Consider the following 19,743-nt stretch of genomic DNA (forward strand, 5'->3'; position numbering starts at 1 on the left):
TACTGTCCCAATGTGTAGGATAGCTATAAGGAAAAAGTGGAGATGAGAATATCAGTTTTAAAGGTCACTATGTAGTTGTCTTAGGGGCCAAGCATGTTGGTGCTGCAGGTTGTTTCCATTTAACCAAGTTACTACAGGATAGTATTCGTGTGATAGTTCAGTTATTCTAGTGTGCAAACCTCTTGCTTTTTAGTTTGCTGTAGCTTTTTAGATCTTTAGTTTGTAAACAAGCCTTGGTAATGGAAGGCTCATAAGTAAATTCATGTTTCAGAAAAGCAAGGCTCAAAATAAAATAACATTGTTCTATCTTTGAAGCTAATATTTCTATAATTAAATTGCTACATATGTATGTAAACACAGTAAAGAGGAAGCTCCTTAACTTCTAAGGTTATGAAAACGACAACTCTGTTGCCTTCAAGCTATTCATCCTTTGGATTTCTGGTACTTATGGTTTGAAAGATCCTGTGGAGAATCTGTTGTTTCAGACAGCCCTCAGATACTGTAATGGTAAGCTTTTTCTGTATAAAGTTGGGAGATCAAAGTCAGCTTCCTTGGAGATCTATCAGAATCCAATGTCAGAGCCTTGGGGCAATCTTTGTCTTTGTGAGCAATTTCAGATATTAATAGTGTGGTGGTTGAGTTACTGTCTGTTGAGATAAACTGCTAATGTTTTTTATTTTGTACATAGAGAAGCATGCAGTGGTTCAATTCTATGAACAAAACATTTGAGAGACAAGTCTACAAAGATATTGAATCAACAGTTTTGAACTGCAGTTAATGGAGAAATATATGTAACGAAACAGTTGCCAGTTTGCTTGTGACAAAACACACATTTTTTTAAAAAAATGTATAGATTTATGTCTACTTAGTGGTGGCCCAAGATGCTGTAGTATTGCAGTGCTGAGATAACAGCAGCTATGCGTGTGCATAATTCATGCCAAAGTGTAGGGCCAAAGTAGACTAACTGTTGGGAGTTCTGTGATTGGAGATTCCAACATTTTGTTTCTTTAAACATCAAGTATATATGGTTCTAATTCAGATTGGGCTACGCCTCAAGGGAAGAGAGATTGAAGTCTTTTCACCCATACCACTTTTCTGGCCTGAATGGTGTGGCAGAACTTGTACTTTGTATCATTGGACCAGCAAATAAATATGACTGTATCAGTTACATTAGTATGAAGGTTTGTGTTAGTTGGAAGTATGGCAGGGAGAGATGTTTAATTCCACCTCGCCACCCCCCTCCCCCACATTGTGATCCCAATCAAACCCCTTATACTTGCTATTTAAAGAAAAAGTTCGGTGTTCCATTCATTGGACTTTCAGAATCACGTCAGCTTTGGGCCTTACTCTGGAAGAATATATGGCAAGAGGGGATATGTGGGCACCTCCCACAATGTATGCATGTTGTGTTTTGCTTTGTGGTAGTCGCAGAAGTGTAGCTGGGCCATACTGTGCCCGATGTGTACTCTGTGTTTTCCGTCCCCCCTTTCGGGGCACCCTGCCTCCCCGTGCCCCCCACTTACCTTAGTGAAACAGTGCACCGTGGGGGGCACCACGGGGGGCAAGGGTGATTTTCCGCCCCCAGGCGCACACCTGGTGCAACGCAGACACCCCGCCCCCTGGTAGCTTTGCCTCTGGGTAGTTGTTACATCAATTAAAAAGCGGTGCCAATTTGAATCCTGAATTGAAAATTTATAATTTAAATACTGTTGATTATTACTTATCAGCAGAGTCTGAATCTCTGTTGCCTGCATGTTTGGACATTAACATTTTTCAGAAATGCCTGTATATTTTGTTCATTGTAGAAAGAATCATACATAGCTAATCAAATTGATACACTTTTGAAATATCTCTTGGAGCATCCTAGTCAGTCATAGTACTTTCCACTGAAAATGGCACTGACAGCTACACTCGTAGAAGGAAGGTGTGTGTGTATGTGTGTGTGTGTGTGTGTGTGTGTGTGTGTGCGCGTGTGTGTGTCGGGGTGGAGTGGGGTGGGGTGGGGTGGGGGAGTTGCACATTTTCTGTTACTTCCAGTTTGGAACTTTTTTTTTACTGCTTTGTATCCAGTTCATTAAAATTATTCCAGCATTCACCTTCTGGAGTCGCTGCAACATTTGTATGTGTTTTTAAAAAAAGCTACAAATGTTCTCTATTTGCCTGATTACTTACAGTTCAACTCACTATTCAGTTGTCAGTCCTAGCTCCAGACTACTCAGAGCTTTAGCTCCAAATACCTTCAGGGCAGAAGAACCTGTAGGGAATAGCCTTAAAGCTGGCAACTCTGTCAGACATTTGCAGCAGACCACACAGCCAACGAAGCTGAAGTCACTTTAAAAATGAACTGAGCTAAAATGAATAAAATACCAGCAGACAGAAAATAATTGAACGCAGCCCCAAACACTTAACGTTTTGATTTTTTCCCTAAAAGCAACCTCATGTATTTCTCTTGATAATTTGGAGATGAATATATTCTGAACTTGATAATGTTATTCGTATGAGCCATCTTCTGATAGCCCTTCTTTTCAAGAAGCACCACCAAAACAGGAGCTGTAGGGTATATTTCCTTTTTCAGTGTTGTTATTAATACAAAGGAAGTTGTGTATTTCAAACTATCCCACCTAGCGATGTCTATACATTTCAAGTGGGATGAGGTTTGTAATTAAAACTCTGAATTCAAAAGCCTCGCCATAACATCAGACCCAACCTATGAATTTGAATCTTGTTCTGCCCCCCAAGTGAATCTATTTTTGGTGCTCTGTGCTTGCCTAGGACAGAGTCGGGGAGACACAAGCCAGATTCAACTGTTCAACGATAGGTTTATTACTGGAGAGAATCAAGACCCTAACTCCTCCTTTGGGTCTATCTAAATCAGAGTACTTGCTTGTCTTGAGCAGGTTTGAAGCTGTAGACTGTGTCTTCTCTTGGCTGCTTTCAAGAAAGTTCACTGTGTCTTGCTTCCTTTCAGTTCTTTCAGTCTTTGTCTAGTTCTAACTGCTGTTAAACTTAACTTGTGCTCTATGGACCACCATATACTAATAAGTATGTCACGAATATTCCAGACTCCAACTACCCTTAGCACCTCACTCTGACTGACTGGCTAGAACTGAAACAGGGGATTGCTGGGTAAAGAAAGGAAACTGCCTATTGGGAAATGTCTTAAAGGGACAGGGGCTAACTAAAATACTCTCCCTTAGAAGACTTAACAATGAACTAAAACCATGCTATCTATGGGGAAACTAAAGCTTAATGGGGAAATCACAAACGGCTCTGTGGAGGCATGACAGATCTGATTGTAAGTTGGCTCTGTACCTACCAAAACTACTAGTTAATTCTCTTTACCAGATTACCAGTTTCTCAGTTCTAAAACAACAAATTCTTATTTTGCATGCATGTGTGGGGAGAAGGCCAGTTATACAGAGGGCAAGTTCTGAAAGGCCTGTAGGGTTGCTAAACTCCAGATGGAGCCTGGAGATCTCCCAGAGTTACCACGGACTTCCAGATGGCAGATACCATTATATCCTGATGAGCTTCCTCCCCTTCCCAAACCCAAGGATCGAACCCCAAAATATCTAGGAACTTCCCAACCTGGAGCTGGCAACTCTAAAGGTCTCTCTCACAGTTTTAGATGTCAGAGACAATGAGATTTGTAGTTTTAGCTGCCTCAAAATTCAGAGAAAATTGCAAACTAAAAATGATGGATAGGGAAAGCTGGTGAAAAATTATAAATGCAACCAGAGTTGCAAGCCTCCTCCTGGGGTCGGGAGATCTTCCAGAATTACGACTAATCTTCAGACTATGGAGATCATTTGTTCTGGAGAAAATGGCTGCTCTGCAGAGTGGGTTCTATGACATTATACCCCACTGCCTCAAACCTTGACATACTCAGCCTTCACTTCCAAAACTCCAAGAATTTTCCAATCCAAAATTGGCAATTCTAAATGCAAGTAATATAGATCCTGTCATGAATCCAAACTAGACCTATCCACTTTAAAGAGGCCTCCCTGCTGCTTATTATTATTTATCTCCTCTCCATTGCAAAGGGGTGGTGGTGGTGGATTTGCAAGGGAAGAGCTTCTGTTGAGGCTAGCAAAGGAGCTGCAAGTGAAGCTGTCAAGCTCTTTAAAAGCATAAGATCAAGTGTAAGTGGCAGCAGGTGTATGTACCTGTCATGAATCCAAACCAGACATAGACATGCAACTCTCCACTTCACTCGTTACTCTTAATGAATGGAAAGGAGCAAAACTAATTTTTGTTTCCTGTTGCGGGACTTGTACAAAGCCACCTAATTAGCTGCAAAATGTTTCTAACAGATTAATCGATATCCCAATTATAGTATTTTATAAGCAAGAATCAGGAAGAGGGACAGACAAGGCAGCACAGTGGAGGGGCTTTGATAGAAGAGCATGTTCCTGCAGTTAACAATGGGAGCAATCTGAGTGCAAATGCATAATTAGCTGTAGGACATGTCCAAAGTGCCTACATGAGAAAGCATACTTTTAAGGAAACATAGATGACTGAACGAATTAGTTGGGTCAAATTGCTTCAGAAAAATGGAAACATGAACATTGTAGCCTGTATTAATATATGGGAAAATTCTTTTCTGTCCCTAAATTTTGCAAGCAACAATAAATATCAATTATCAAGCTAATGCAACTAAAACCTTTTTTTCCAAATGTAAGCACCCATCCACTCTGTCCTCTGTTTGGTAATGGGCATCTCTTCCCTATTTCCGTTGATCACAGACAATAAAAAGATTTGTAGTATTCCATTTTTAAATATCCTGTTGTAAAGAGAAATGAAGTTCTCGGTAGTATTGTAAGATCATTTTTTGAACAAGCTTAACTGCTTAGCAGCCTTCTGCTTTTAAGAAACCGACTAAACGCGTTAAAGATCTGTGTTTGCGAGTGTGTATAATTACTGGAAATAGTTGTGTTCTGGTTATTTTTGTATCCATGTTAAATAATGCATAGGAGCACTGATGAATAAAAACAAAAACTCAGGCAGCTAGGGTTACCAACTCTAGGTTGGAAAGTTCCTGGAAATTTGGAGGTAGAGCCTGGGGAAGACAAGGTTTGGTGAAAGAAGGAGCATCAACAGGGTGTGTCGTGTGATACAGTCCATACTCCAAAGCAGCCTATTCTTCAGGGGAACTGATCTCTGTAGTCTGGAGATCAGTTGTGATTCCAGGAAATCTCCAGCCCAGCCCAGGAGGTTGGCAACCCTATATACAATACAGGATGATGATTAAAAGTAGATCATTTCAGAATAATTTTAAAAGATTAATTCCCTTCTGCCCAGTTTCTTCCTCTCTATCTCTTCCTTGTTAATTGGCCATGCTGGCAGGGGCTGATTGGAATTGTAGTCCATAACATCTGGAGTGCCAAAGGTTCGCCACCATGGTGTTAGTGGTTCTTAATTATCTAACCCTAGAAATTCAAAAAGCCACCTTGCTGTAAATTAAGCATAGGGGTGACTCATTTGTAATGTACTTGAGATTTGTACAAAGATTCTGTCGGGTAACAAAAGCTTCCTAAACCAAGCTATTGATATTCCCCATATAATATTTACATCCATGGTTTATATCGGCATCAGATCCACTTCAGCAGAAGTGTGCTCTGCCATTACCCTTGTGTTTCAAAAGGGCAACATCTTCCCATCCAGAAGCAGAAAACATTCACCTACATAATTGACTATGCCCTCTTTTTGCCAAGAGCACCGGGACTCTGGTCTGTTCTCATTTCCGATCTTTAAGAAACGTTGCCGCACATTGTTGAAATGCCAGTAGGCCAGCCTCAAGGTAGATGAAATTTTGATATGAATATTTGTATCACCATCAGAGTTCTCTGCCTGAACTTGACAAGATTCTGGTTTCTAAATATTTGAACATGCAAGTCTTAAATGTGACTGTCTCAGGACAGTTTCCATCTCTAGTTGTAGGGAGGTGTGTGTGTGTTTTTAATTTAAATTATCTCTTTTGAGGTTTGTAGCAGAAAAGAAAATATTTATCTTTTAGCTTATTGATATCAGCAGGCAGGCTAGCTGGTCTCAGAAGGATGAAAGGTTTATTGGTTAAGAGATGCAGGCACCCAGTTTGTGATAAAGAATTCTTTGCATTTTTCCTCAGCCAAGTAAATTACTTGTACAGTATTGCTCAGAACTTAATCCTTTCAGAGCTGCATCACAGTCAATCAGTTTTAAACTGCTGTCTGCTATTAAATAGTTAATATATTCTCTTTGGCTCTGTGTATGCATATATGTGTGTCTATATATAGAAGGGAGATGAAGAGGATGAATAATATTAGGCTTGTTGTCCAGAATTTTCCAAACCAGTTGCTGGTTCCTTACTATAAAATTCCAGCAGATGAAAGACCCTATTTGAGATTGTGGGGCTGGGTGGGGGACAAGTAAATAGTGTAGACATGTTCACTGTGAAATTTTATGCCAGTGCAAGAGTGGTGTTTCATTGCAGTCATCCTTCCTTTCCTTCTTTTCAGTGTATGAAGGCACCAGGTGTGTCTGCTCATTTCAGCTTTTTGCAGGGTTTTGCCTCATTCATGGTTGCAGCAGTGCTGAATGAAGTGAGAAGGAACTTTAGAGGAGATTATAGTATGATTTAGCTTCTATAGCCAGAATGTCATAGTAAAACTACAGATTGCTTTGTTCAAATATATAATAAAAATTAACTTTTAAAAATCTGCAAATATGCTGCCTTAGAAAAGAATGAGCACTGTGCAAATAATATTAATTTCTGTAGTGAAATAAAGTCATATCAGTTTATAAGTAGTCCATTTTTATTCTGCCATTCCTCCCAAGAACTCATGGTGATATTCATGGTTTTCTGATAAGCATTGTTTTCCCTCCACTCTTTGATCCTTACAACAACCCTATGAGGTAGGCTGGATGAACAGAGAGTGTTACCCAAAGTGGTGGGACTCTGTCCCTTTCAGAGTTGGAGAATTAGTGAGAGCAGACTTTTTGATTAACGAGGGGTCAGGCAAGCTCAGAATCTTGGTTGCCTATGTATATGGAAAATTGCTTTTGCGAGAAATCTGCAGGAGAGCGAAATAGAATTTAACAATTTTATGAAAGGGAAAGATAATAAATGTACAAGCACACAGTAATAAAAGTAGCGGAACACAGACACAGTCTGACAAAGCCCCATTCAGGCATTTGGGCTGGTAGCAATGCCAAGCCCTGGGTTCTGAGCCAGTAATCAAACACAATTTTTAAAATATATTTTTATTCAAAAGAAAGGTTGTAAATTAACAGCTTTAAGAAATAAGCAGTGAATACAAAATCATAAGGTGCACATACAGGCACTCAACAAAATAACAAATTACACTTACTTACTAAAATAAATACTGATTAGAAAATATAACAGAAATCCTTAGAGTTCTTCAGTCAAAGTGGAAGCAAGAAAGACCAAAGACAAAGGAAAGATGGGTGCTAACATATATGAGATTGATCTATGGCGTGAGCTGGCCACACCAAAGAATTACCAATTAACCTATCAAATATCAAGTTGGTGAGAACTCTCTGGAAGATGAGCACCCTTTTGAAACTTTTAATTAGAGCTCCTGCTGACCAGTTGAATCTAACTGAAAACAATTGTAAATGACTCCATGCCCATAATGAGGAATCTGACCTTGGTGATGGTACAGTCCTATTTACAAACACCTGCAACTGGGCTGTGAAAAACATGAGAGACAGAAAACCAGATTTTTAAAATAAACTCTTCCAAAAAACAAAATGCAGTATCTGAACATAACAATATGCAAGAAAATGGTTATTCTCTCCACACAGTCCTAGGATATAAGCAGTGTTGAGAGGATAGGTTTGGAGATAGATAGAGGGAATTGGGGGAATGTCAGAGGTAATATTGTACTAGATCCTGAAGTGGCTGTAGGTCCAATGAACAGAGCTCAGCAATACGTGCTAGTTCTGGTAGAAGAAGAAGCAATGTCTTGGGGACAATATCAGCAGACAAAACGGCATCTAGAGATACTGAACACCAGCTATTCAGAGAGGGGGCTACTTAAAGGGAAGAAGGGGCTCTCAGGGTTATGCAGAGTGACCCTTAATCTCCCAAGACAAAGTGGAGCCTTGCCTTTCTGAGGAAAGAGTTCTTTGTCTTTAGTGGGGCAGATAGAGGTGGGAACATCTTTCCTAGTAGCAGGTATTTGTCTTTGGCCCTTTCTGCACGGTAGAAAGGGCGCCTCTCCACTGGCAGAAATTATGCCGGTGGAGGGGAGGGGGCTTCTGCATCCCCTCCACTCACCTCGTCCTCCAGCATCAGTCTGGAGGGCTGCAGGGACCCGCCCATGCTGCCCTCTGACCTCCAGGAATGCAGCAGTGGTGCCTGTGCAAACAGCACCCCAGGGACTGGTGTTTTTCCGTCCCTGAGCCGCTGTTTTTGGCCCCATGAGGAAAGGGCCTTTGCTTTAATCCCTTTAAGAAGGAAGCAGCATGCTATTTTGGAAGGCAGGAATGAGGGAGGGCAAGACCAGACAAGATTTTCTGTCCTTGTGGGTACACTAGCCAATGTAGAGAATTGGCTCACCACTTTGGCACTGCACTGTGTAACAATTTACCAAAGCTTAACCTTCTCTATGTTGCATCCTATAACACGTTTGAGAGACACATGAGGATTAAAAGCGCAGATCTGTGAAGTCTACAAAAAGCTGGTAGAGCAAAATGTATTTGCCAGCTATATGTAGTCAGGTAAATTGGATTTCTTTCTTGCATCTACAGAAATGTATCTTCTGCCGACAAAGAGTGAAGAAAATATCTGGGGCCTGCATCCAATGTTCTTATGGACGGTGTCCAGCGTCTTTCCATGTTACATGTGCTCATGCTACAGGAGTGCTAATGGAACCAGATGACTGGCCATATGTTGTCTACATCACATGTTTCCGGCACAAAATCAATCAAAATGTGGTAAGTTCTATATAATTTAACTATACTATTTATTTTGATTATTTTTTAAAAAATATTTTCTATTCAAAATAAGAATTCTGTTACAAGACTGAAGATAAATCATGAGGCCTCTTGTTCTTTAATAATTTGGTGCACAATTAGTCTTTGGACACTTTGAGAAAACGCCTACACTATTTGGTCTGGGTTGAGTGGAAATTAATGGTAAACTTATGTCCAATTGAGTAAGTCCTGGAAAGAAGTTCTGATCTGAAAATGAAGCCTCGCAATCTGGATTCTTCCTCTGCATTATGTAGGGGCTGCCTCTGTTTACTTAGTAATGGTCATCTGGCCATAGTCAGAAGCACTCCCTTTACAGTTTTTAACATTTTATGATCCAGAGCTGAGTCCTCACTTCAAACACATGGACTGAGCCTGAGGCGAGCTTTAACTCAAATGTAGTTCAAGTTGCACATTATCTTTAAACATTTGGCCATGATTTCACTTAGTGTTGCAAAACTTAATTAATATAGGTTTTATGATAATGCTGCTATTGTGTTTTTAAGGGATTTTAATTAATGTTTATAACTTGTATTTTATTGTGCACTGTTTGTTATTGTACACCGCCCAGAGACCTTCGAGGGATGGGCGGTCTATAAAATCTAATAAATAAATAAATAAGTGGGAAATTCCTGGAAATATAGGGGTGGAGCTTGGGTAGGGAAGGGTGTGTGAATGTGAGGGACCTCTGTGGGATATAACGCCATGGAGTTTACCCTCTAAAGCAGCCACTTTTTCCAGGAGAACTGACCTTTGTAGTCTAGAACTGATTTCTCTAGTCTAGCCTTTAAAATTCCTGGAGATTTCCAGATCCCACCTGGAGGTTAGCAGCCCCCATGTTACTTCAGAGTGCCATAGAATGAAATCCTGTAGAGCTCTACTCACAAGGTCTAGCAGCATGAGTATTCAATTTACAGGCAACTGGCAACTCATGCAAGAAATGAGTAAAAAGGTTCAACACTATACTGCAAATGTTTGTCAAAATAAACCTATGACTTTTAGCTTGTAAGTCCCAAACCCACAGTGGCTATTAAAAGATCATAATCTTTTGAGAAAGCTCCCAGTGGAAAATATATGAAGCCCAAAGAGTTCAAATAACTCCCTGTCGTGAGCGGTTGCTATCCTGTCTGTAATGTTTGGAAACAATATGTGGTCCTCAGCTATCATGCTGTGAAACTCCTAGCCCTTGTGGCACATTCTTTGCATTTTGTGCTGTAGGGAACATGGTGACTTTCAACATGATGATGAAGTTCCATGTAGCATGCGCTTCCAATTGTTAACGCCTTCTAAAAGTCTCTTGCTCCATAAGATCTAGTTTCAAAGGTGTCACAACAGAAAAGTAATTTGCATCTCAAGCTGAAAGAAAATTCCCTGTGCTAGCCTATTAGGGCCAAAACGCTAGCTTTGTCGGCATTCTCATGGCTACCATGAGGACACTGCCACCATTTTTAAAATGCTGCTAGGACCTAATTGTGATCAAGCCCACAGTGTGGCAGGCTGAGATGCTCTTGTCCCCTTTCCATGACTTATGAAGTGCTAAAATGGCTGCATTCCTGTTTCTGCACTTCAAAATGTGCTGGGGGGAGGAACTGGAGAGCCACACTGTGGGCCTGATCAACATTGGGCCCTTGCAGCATGTTAAAAGGGCAGTGCTGTCCTTGTGGCAGTATTTGGACACTGTCACATCTAGTTTGGCCCTTAGGCACCACAGGTACAGGATATTCCACATGCTTACAGCACTAACTAGTTCTGACAAACTGTTGCAGGCGTCTAAACATTCATTGTTTTTCCTTTTCCTAGCTGTATGGAAGACTAGCTGATATCAGAGAAACTAGGAGTGGAGCTGAGGAGAAATTGACCAAGAAGTTTTTTGTTTCTCTAGTAAGGGAAGGAGGGATTAGTGTTTGATAAGGCAGAATCATCTTGCTTCAACTGGTGTGAACAGGGATAAGAGCCAGACGTGGGCCATCTGTTAACCATTCCTTCAGCAGATTTCTTGTATTCATCCAAGTAAACAGTGAATAGAATTGGCAACCAATTGTCAGTAGTATATCTCCTAGCACAGTGTTATATTTGAAGGAGGGTCATATTTGAAGAATTGTATCCCTCTGTGTTCCTCTGTGCCAACTACAGCCTCTAGGCCAGGGGTCTGCAGCCTGCAGCTCTCCAGATATTCATGGACTACAGATCCCATCAGCCCCTGCCAGCATGGCCATGCTGACAGAGGCTGATGGGATTTGTAGTCCATGAACATCTGGAGAGCCGCAGGTTGCAGACCCTGCTCTAGGCCACCATCTGCTGACAGTCCAACCAAATAGGGTGGCTCATCTACCATCAGCCAGAGCCTGGGCTTTTTCTGTCATGCTTCCAACTCTCTGGAATGGGCTCCCCGAAGAAGTGTGAGGGGGTCCCTCCTTGGAGATCTTCAGGAGGCACTGCAAAGTCTGCCTGTTTGTGAGGACTTTTGAATGGCAGGGATTTTTTTTTTAGAGAAAGAAGGGGGAAAGATTTGAAGATTGCTATTTTGTTTTTGGGTTTAAGTGAAAATGTTTTTACTTGTCATTGGTCTTTTCTGCACAGCAGAAGTAAAATGTACTGCAGATGTTTTAAGAAAATCCATTTTGGGTTTTTTTGTGTTCACTCTGCATGGAGAACACAACTGTTCCCAGCAAAAACGGTTCTTTATTTCCTGCCTGACAGAGCTCTTGTCAGTTTCAAAGTTGCAGCCTCCATTTTGTGCACTGCTGCAGAGACTCTCCTGCCTCTGCCATTTTGTGAAGTTTTTCCACAGTACATGAATTAAAAAAGTACATGAATAAAATTTGTTATGCCTGTTGATCCCGTGCACATGTAGTTTTTCCTTTTTTTTGTTTTGAGGAGGATGTCTGCATAGCTATGACAACAAATATGTGCATATTGCAGATTCTCTGTTGCTGTAGTCTTGCTTTTTATAGTGAAATCGTGCACGGATGAGCTGCATGCAGAGGAAACCTGTGGGAAACCTTCACAAAATGATGGAGGCAGGAGAATCTCTGCAGCAGCCCACAAAATGGTGTGTGCAACTGCAGCAAAAATGAAAGTAAGAGCTGGGTAAAAGGAGAAATAAAGCGTCTCCTCCTGCTTTTGTTCTCAAAGGCAAGCAGGAGACATCCTCAACCCATCTTCAGATCGGTAGTTTAGTGATTTTTGAGAAACGGGTTGCGAGAAATAAAATGTTCTGAGAATATTTGGGGGGAGAGAGATGTGTGAACGTCTTCCTTAAAAAGCTTTTTATAACCTCCTCAAGAGGGGATATTTCTACTTTGTGGGAAAGGCCATTGTAAGCAACCTTGATCTACAAGGAAAGCTGTGAAGTAAAAGTTGAAATAAATAATATCTATTGAATAACTTCTGGGAAGATGTGCTGATTTCAGCTCCACTTACAAAAGGAATAGCATTCCAATGAAGGTACTGTGACACAAATATGGCAGTGCATATAGTTAAACATTAATGCATGATGACTTGATGGTTACTTTCATTCACACTGACATTCACACTGATATTTATAGCGAGTCTTTTAGTTTTTAAGATTTTTTTGCCAATATGACAACACATGTTGCGGGGGGCTGAGAACATAAGAAATATTTCTCATGTTAAATTGTTTTCTATACAACGTTGTTTTCTAAACAACATCAGTTATCTTACTGTGACTTTACCATCTCAAAAGGGAATACAATGAAAAGCCTACATTTCTAATGGCTGTGAGGCTGATCTAAAGGCTGAAGTCCCACAACAGGTTTTACTTCATCATAAATCTTCTAGGATCTATGATCACCATATGAGAGAAACATTTAGCCTTCTGTCCTTGTAAGGCAATCCTTTATCATGCTTAGTTATGTTTTTCTTTCCAGAAGACCAACATTACTTTTTTGTGTATGTCTTTTTTTAAACAACTACCCTAGTTAAGTCAAAGCTGATATTAAGCAAAAGAAAATCATAGTACTAAACAACAGCTTGCGCTGTAATCTGTAAAATGCCACAGATGTTTCTCTAATCTGATAGAGGCCTTTCCTTAACAACTGTTGTGTCTGATCAAAAATGAAATTTTTGCATCAATAAATTCTTGGGTTTCTCTGTCAGAAAACATTTGGGACATACTATAAATCACTGAGCAGCATGGTTATCAATAACAGTTTCTGTAAAGTAAATATCATTTTTCCCCTGAAAAACAGGTTGATAACTGTAACAGTCTCTTCAAACTGGTCTTTATTTCCATTTAATCCAGGGTCATAGGCAGAGGTCTACCACCCACAGGGACATGGGAGTCACCTTTGTCCCTGTATCCGGTCGCAAAATTGTCCCCCCACAGCCTGAAGGCTTCTGCGGGTTTCTGTGGGTCTGCCGAGCGCTCCTCAGCCCGGCAACAGGAGGATGATGAAGACCAGGCAGGTAGGGAGGCTGATGGAGTTTGAGCAGGGGAGGGGCCTTCCACAGGCCTGCCTGCACCCCTCAACAGCCTCCCTGGCCTTTGGACTTTTCCTGTTGCAAGGACAGGCCGAGGGGGGCCAGGCAGGCCCGTGGAACCCCCCCCTCCAGCCTGGCCCTGCAACAGGAAGACTCCAAAGACAGGACAGATAGGGAGGTGGCTGGCCACGGCTGATGGAGTTTGAGCAGAGGGGGCTTCTGCAGGCCTGTCTGGCACCCCTTGGCCACCTCCCTGCCTGCCTGGTATTCGGCCTCTTCCTGTTGCAGGGATACGGGCCTAAAGCCAGCGAGCATGGCCCGGACATGGAGACAGTCTTTGCACCCGATTTCTCCTGTAGTGCAGTGCCTGGAAGCTCCCTCCATGCTGGGGGTGTGCTAGCCAAGCCAGAGAGCCAGCCAGCTGCCTCCCCTGTGGTTGCTGCTGCCAGCACCCGGTGGCTATTTCTGTGAAGACAGCTGCAACCACGGCCACCAGCAGACCTGTGGCAGTCCCAAAGCCAGCAAGTGCAGCCCTGGCATGGAGGGAGCCACTGGGCACCATGCCACAGGAGCAGCTGGGCACAAGGACCTGGCTGGCGCCTGGCAGCTCCCCCCATGACTGCTGCAGGCCTGCTGGAAGCTGCAGTTGCTGCTGCCTTCACGGAGAGAGCCACCAGGGGCTGGCAGCAGCAACCGCAAGGGCAGGGGGAGCGGCTGGCTAGCTCCCCAGCTGGCTGGCTGGTGCCTGGTTTCTGTGGTGTGGTGCCCACCGGCTCTCTCCATGAAGGAAGCAGCAACCGTGGCCGCCAGCAGGCCCGTGGAGGGCCCAAAGCCGTTGAGCGCAGCCCCAGCACAGAGAGAGCTGCTGGGCTCAAGGACCCGATAGGTGCGAAGTGGGCTGCGCTCTGTGTGCCCGGGCTGCTCTTGCTGGCTTTGGGCCTACTGTGGGCCTGCCGGTGGCCACTATTGCTGCTGCCTTCACGGAAAGAGCCACCTGGCGCCGGCAGCAGCAACTGCACCCAAGGGGGGGAGCAGCTGCTGGTTCCCCAGCTGACTGACGAACACCCAGGTTCGGCTGAGGAGTCGCTAAGCCTGCTGCTGCCAGGAGCCAGCTCTGTCTTGCGGCACCCATCTGAGCCTCCTCCTTCCCTCCCCGGGTCCTCTGCCTGGAGAGGGCAGGAGGCAGCCTGCAGGGAGGCGGGTGTGTGTGCGCCCAGAGCAGGTGTTGACCTCGGGCGCCATTTTCCCCAATATCCCTCTTGCCATAGGGAAGCACATTCAGTGCTTTGCACCACAGGTAATTTTTACCAGAACTGGACCTTGAGAGGGAGAAGTTAGCATGTTATAGGATCCCCAGCCAGATAAACAAAGATTAGTCTTCATGATTTTATGTGCAGTCCCGCAAAGGGACTATGTGTGCGCTGGCCTGCCATTGCGAAGAATAGCAAGCTTTTCTTTAGTCATTCCTATAGCAACATAATTCTCCCTCCTCCTCCTCCTCCTCCTCCTCGGAGCCACAGACAAGGGGATTTCCTGCTGAAATGGTCACAATGTCAGAGTGGGAAGGAGCAATCCCCTCAGTTCTCTTTTTGCTACCCTGTTGAGAGAACATGTCCCCATTTACTCCTAGATTTTCCAAAGGGGGGGGTGCCCTTTGAAAACAACTAAAAGGAATCTGGGGTCAAATTGAGCTTCTCAACTGAGGAAAGGAACCTTATGGCAGGACACCCCTGATTTCCCATATGAAATATGAGACAATCAGTTTGGGAAGAGTGCGGGCTAGGGAAATCAGACACCCATAGTGAGCCAAATCATGAAGTGAATAATTAAGATTATATCCCAGTGTGCTCAAAGCCGCATAACTATCAGGCCTAAGGTGGCACACATCCAGCAATTCCTTGCAACATTTGCTATCAAAGCAAACAGCTTCATCCCTTAGGAGCTGTTCTGGCTATGAATTTCACTGGCCTTTGCTGGATGCTGCCCCACTCCTGCATTGTTTCACATGCTTGCCTTTCTTCCTTTTGCTAGCCTGTCTGAGCCTGCAAGGGGAAGGGCAGCATACAAAGATAATATAATAAATAAATAACTGTTTTGAATTTCTAAGACGAGGCAACAAGACGGGATATTGGTCCACTTTCTCCATTCTTCATCCAGAGCTGGAGTTGTCTTGTTTCTGTGGCTTCCCACCCTTGTTTTAAATCTTGGTTAGGAGTGGTTATATTAATCATGATTGATGTCAATACAGACATACCTACTAACCATCTATATATATAAAAAGCTAACAGTGACTTTGTTAGTCACTCCCTAACGCCGAAACGGCTGGATGGATTGCCCCCAAATTTTCACATGACGTTCCTCCCTGTTGCGGGCAGGTAATCGGATCTTCAAATCGCTGAAAGTCCATACCTGAGCCAGGTAAAACGTCTTTTTCCTGGCGCACCAGGCCATGAAGCTGTTTGTGTTTAACTGTCACCCTTAGAATGTTTGTGCAGCATGTCTGTGGCCTGAGGGGTTGGTATGAGGGCTTAGAATGTTCGCGCAGGTGGGCAGAGATGAGCAGTGAAAACAGTACATAGGTAATACTGTTAGGTAATACGAGTGGAAGTGAAACACATACACACTTTGCTGTGTGAGATGTCAGGTGGGGTTCCTCCCCTCACACGCAGGTAACTTTCACTCTCTGTGCCTCACCCACTGCTACCACACAACACACATACTCTCATACACATCCACTTCATCCTCACACACCTCACTCTGCCCTCCTTCACATCTAACCACCACTTACCCACTTCCTCACCCATATTTGCCACAGCTCTCTTTTACTAAAAGTGAGCTGGAGTTTCCCTTTTTCTTCTAAGAAAATCTGCTGGGTGGGGGAGAATCAACACAACTGGCTCCACTTCTTTTGCACGTGGCCCTTTAAGAACCCAGGGAGCTGGCCTCGATCTGAGCACCTCACCACCCTGCCTCTGCTGCCTGACTGGGATAGCCTGCTTGCCCCAGTTCTGCCTTACCCAAGCAAGGACTGTGGGTGTCAATCAGCCTCATGGACAGTGGGATTCGCACTCTGGACAGTTCCGTTGTGGAATGGAAAGGGTTACCTTATACTAAAAACACAAGACACCACCATATAACAATGTGAATTGAAAAGGGAAAGAGGGATTCCATTTGACCACCCCAAAAGGTTATGCTGCAGATTATTGGACCTGCATGGACATCTGGGTGGGTTGCAGACTGTGATGAGAAGGACAATTGCCACAGCAACGCATGGCCGGGCCCCGCTAGTTAATATTAAAACTGAAGAGGTTTGGGTGTGTTATTCAAAAGAGGCAATGGATTAAGTGGAACTGGCGTTCAATAATGTGATCTCTTCCGAACCCCAGGTATTAATACCCCAAGTATTAAGTATTAACATCCTCAATGACTGCACCTATGATTCCATAGCCAACAGCAAATAGGCCTCAATGTTTCATGGCTACAGTGTGATCTATATTTTTAATATCAACTCCTGTAAGTGTGGCACTGTCATCGGGGTAACATGACAAAGAAAGTAGCTTAATCCATACCTCTCACTTTAACGTTTCAGATTATATCACTGTACTTCTTTTTAGTGGTACTTTTGCTTTAGCTCTATAAAGGCACTGAATGGTTTTCTCTTTTCAAAGGTTACAATAATTAGGTAACAAAGGGCAGAGAATAAGTAATCGGTTTGCATATGTCACACATTTTTTTCAGCTAAGTAGATTTAGAATTCAGTATGTTCTTTCTTTCTAAACCATGCCATCATTTTAACATCTCCTGCTGTCTCTACATTTGATAGCCCAGTTACAGCCGTAGGCCTAGTAAATTTTTACAACATACACATAGCACATAATGAAAGGAGCTGCAACCAATGAGAGGCACTGCTTCAAAAATGGCCTTTGCTTTTATTAGGGGAATGAGAAATGTCATGTTTTATGTTATGGGACGTTCTGCGAATGTTAGAGGCAGGGCATGTTTTTATGGAGTTCCTTTTTTATTCTGACCTGTGAAAGACCAGGGCGGTTTTAAAGAAGAAATCAACTATGACTGTTGGAAACGTTCCGTAGTTTTACCTGCGAATATGTCATGGTTATATTTTATTGCTGAAATTCTTACCTTGGAGTAAGCCCTATTGAATAAAGTGGGCTTACTTCTGAGTAAAGGCACAGGATTGCATTGTAAATTCTTTCACTGCTTTGTGGAAATTAGAACAAAAAAAGTGAACACAACCAATTTTTCATCCATTTTTCATAATGAAAGTGGTAGTAACATCCATCTGAAAAGCCGATGTTCATGTTTCACGCAAAAGGTGTGCACAGAAGCATGGGCAAGAAAATGCCATTAATGTCATGCTTGGAAATTATGTATGCTTGGAAAGATACATGGAAAGTCAGAACTTTTAGAACCTCATGGTACAGATGTTTAAATATATGCCAGCTCAATTCAGTCCCTGTCTATCTGATGCAAGCAGGGCACTGACCTCTCTTCTAGCTTTTCAGCTACTAATGAGTGGCCCAGGAGTATTCATGAGACCTCTCCTCATGTATATCATGGCACTGTGCTCTAGACAGGATTACACAGCAAAGGTCTGATTGCCAGGAGTCCCAGTTATCCTTGCTTCTCTTATAAGTGGCATTCTGATTTGGGATATCTGTGAAATCTTATTAAATTGGGTTTCTCAATTGAACAATGGTCCACTACTTAGACTGTGCATCCTATCAAACCAAAGTACAAAGAGCTTCTAATAAACAGACAAATTAATTGTCATTTTTGTGGGAACTTTTACTTATTTTCCCTAGTCTTGAGACGGGACACTGTGGAAAACATTTTTTTAAAGAGCTGTGGGATCTCATTTGTATAATCGTACAATTTATTGACCCTGGCACATGTGCTGTCTTGATTTCCCTGAGGTTTGGGGAATTTTAAGAAAGCTGTAAGAGTGCATTTTCCAGGTCTCTCTTAACTGAGAGACTGGAAAATATTTTGTAAGTGGCAGAATCTGCTGAAAGTGCAGTTGTAGTCTAAAGGATGTGATTATGCAACTTATAGATTCCTAGAATCCATTCTGTAAGTGTCAGAATCTCTGCAAACCCAGTTGGGGACATGGAACTGCATTTTGCAAAATTCTAGAATTGCAAGATTGCACAAGTGGGCTTCTTTGGTAATTCTGTGGCAATTGCTCTATGATAACTTGGAGACTAAAAACACTTGGGGACTAAAAACTGGCAACAGAACAGGAAAATTATTGTTTCCTTATTGTTCGTCTCTGTCTTTAGTGCATCCCTGCATTAGGGACTGCGTTTGCACAGGCCCGTCGATCTTGGCAGGTTTTTTCCTAGCTCATATCAACAGCAGGGGGCACCCCTCCCTCCCAGAGCCAATGAAATGGTTCTGCTCAACCCATCATGTTCTCCAGGAGAACATGGCCCCTTCTCCCCCCAGTTCTTTCTTTGCAGCCAATGCAAGCAGACCTTCCTACAGCTAATTAGTGATTTTATGTGGAATGTGAGTTTTACTTGGGTTTCTTTGATGCAGTTGAGACAACTTTTGCAGGTCTAACTGCTTCCCTTCTGAGCCTCTTGGTATAGCCTATCCTAGGGTTTTTCTGACTTGAACTGGGCAAGGTTGCTCCAGTGGCCTCCAAAGCCTTCTTCAAAAAAAGGCTACAAGTGCAGAGCAAAAATGACTCAGTCTGATGAACATGCTTCATGCCTGTTCTTTTTGATTGAAGCTCATCTCATCAATCTTGTACTAATTGTCAAATGTTCATGCCGAAGGCCAGTCAGAGTTGTCAGATTGAAGATAACCCTGTATCTGTAGCACCAGTTGTGGGATTGCAAAATCCTCCTTGTCAGGCTTTTCCCCAATTTCTCGGAGAAATCACCCCTGATTCTGAAGGTCCCCACAAAACTAGTGATCAGAGGCATAACGAGGCAGCCCTTGGCAAACTGTAGCCCTGGGCAAAACCTGAGTTGGATGCCCTCCCCCCCATGGGCGGCCACTCCACCACGACCAAATTTTTTTTTGCACCAGGACAAGGGGTGCATTTTTAGACATATCAGCACCACAATTTCAGCATATCATTAGGAGACTGTCCTTATGCTGTCCTTATGAGTACCCCATCCCACATTCTTTGCTAAGGAGATGGGGGCTACCCTTTGAGGGTCCATTACTTTGGACCCCCTGAACCAAACTGCACCAAACCTTGGGGTTGCCATCATGACAGTCTCCAGATGATACCCTGAAATTTTGGTGCTGATACGTCCAAGAATGCCCTCCCTGCAAGAACATCCCGAAATT

The 19,743-nt window shown here is 43.0% G+C and overlaps 1 protein-coding gene across 3 annotated transcripts in view; it reads left to right on the forward strand.

Annotated features, from left to right (window-relative positions):
* KDM4C (lysine demethylase 4C) overlaps positions 1-19,743 on the forward strand; it is a 254,602-nt gene that overhangs the window by 195,702 nt on the left and 39,157 nt on the right. For all 3 annotated transcript variants that reach the window (XM_048503429.1, XM_048503430.1, XM_048503431.1), the window contains one exon: positions 8,755-8,940. In XM_048503429.1, coding sequence (XP_048359386.1) covers positions 8,755-8,940 — 186 coding nt within the window. The remainder of the gene's footprint in view (positions 1-8,754; positions 8,941-19,743) is intronic.

Source organism: Sphaerodactylus townsendi, linkage group LG07, assembly GCF_021028975.2.
Source record: "Sphaerodactylus townsendi isolate TG3544 linkage group LG07, MPM_Stown_v2.3, whole genome shotgun sequence".
In the NCBI taxonomy this organism is placed as follows: Eukaryota; Metazoa; Chordata; class Lepidosauria; order Squamata; family Sphaerodactylidae; genus Sphaerodactylus; species Sphaerodactylus townsendi.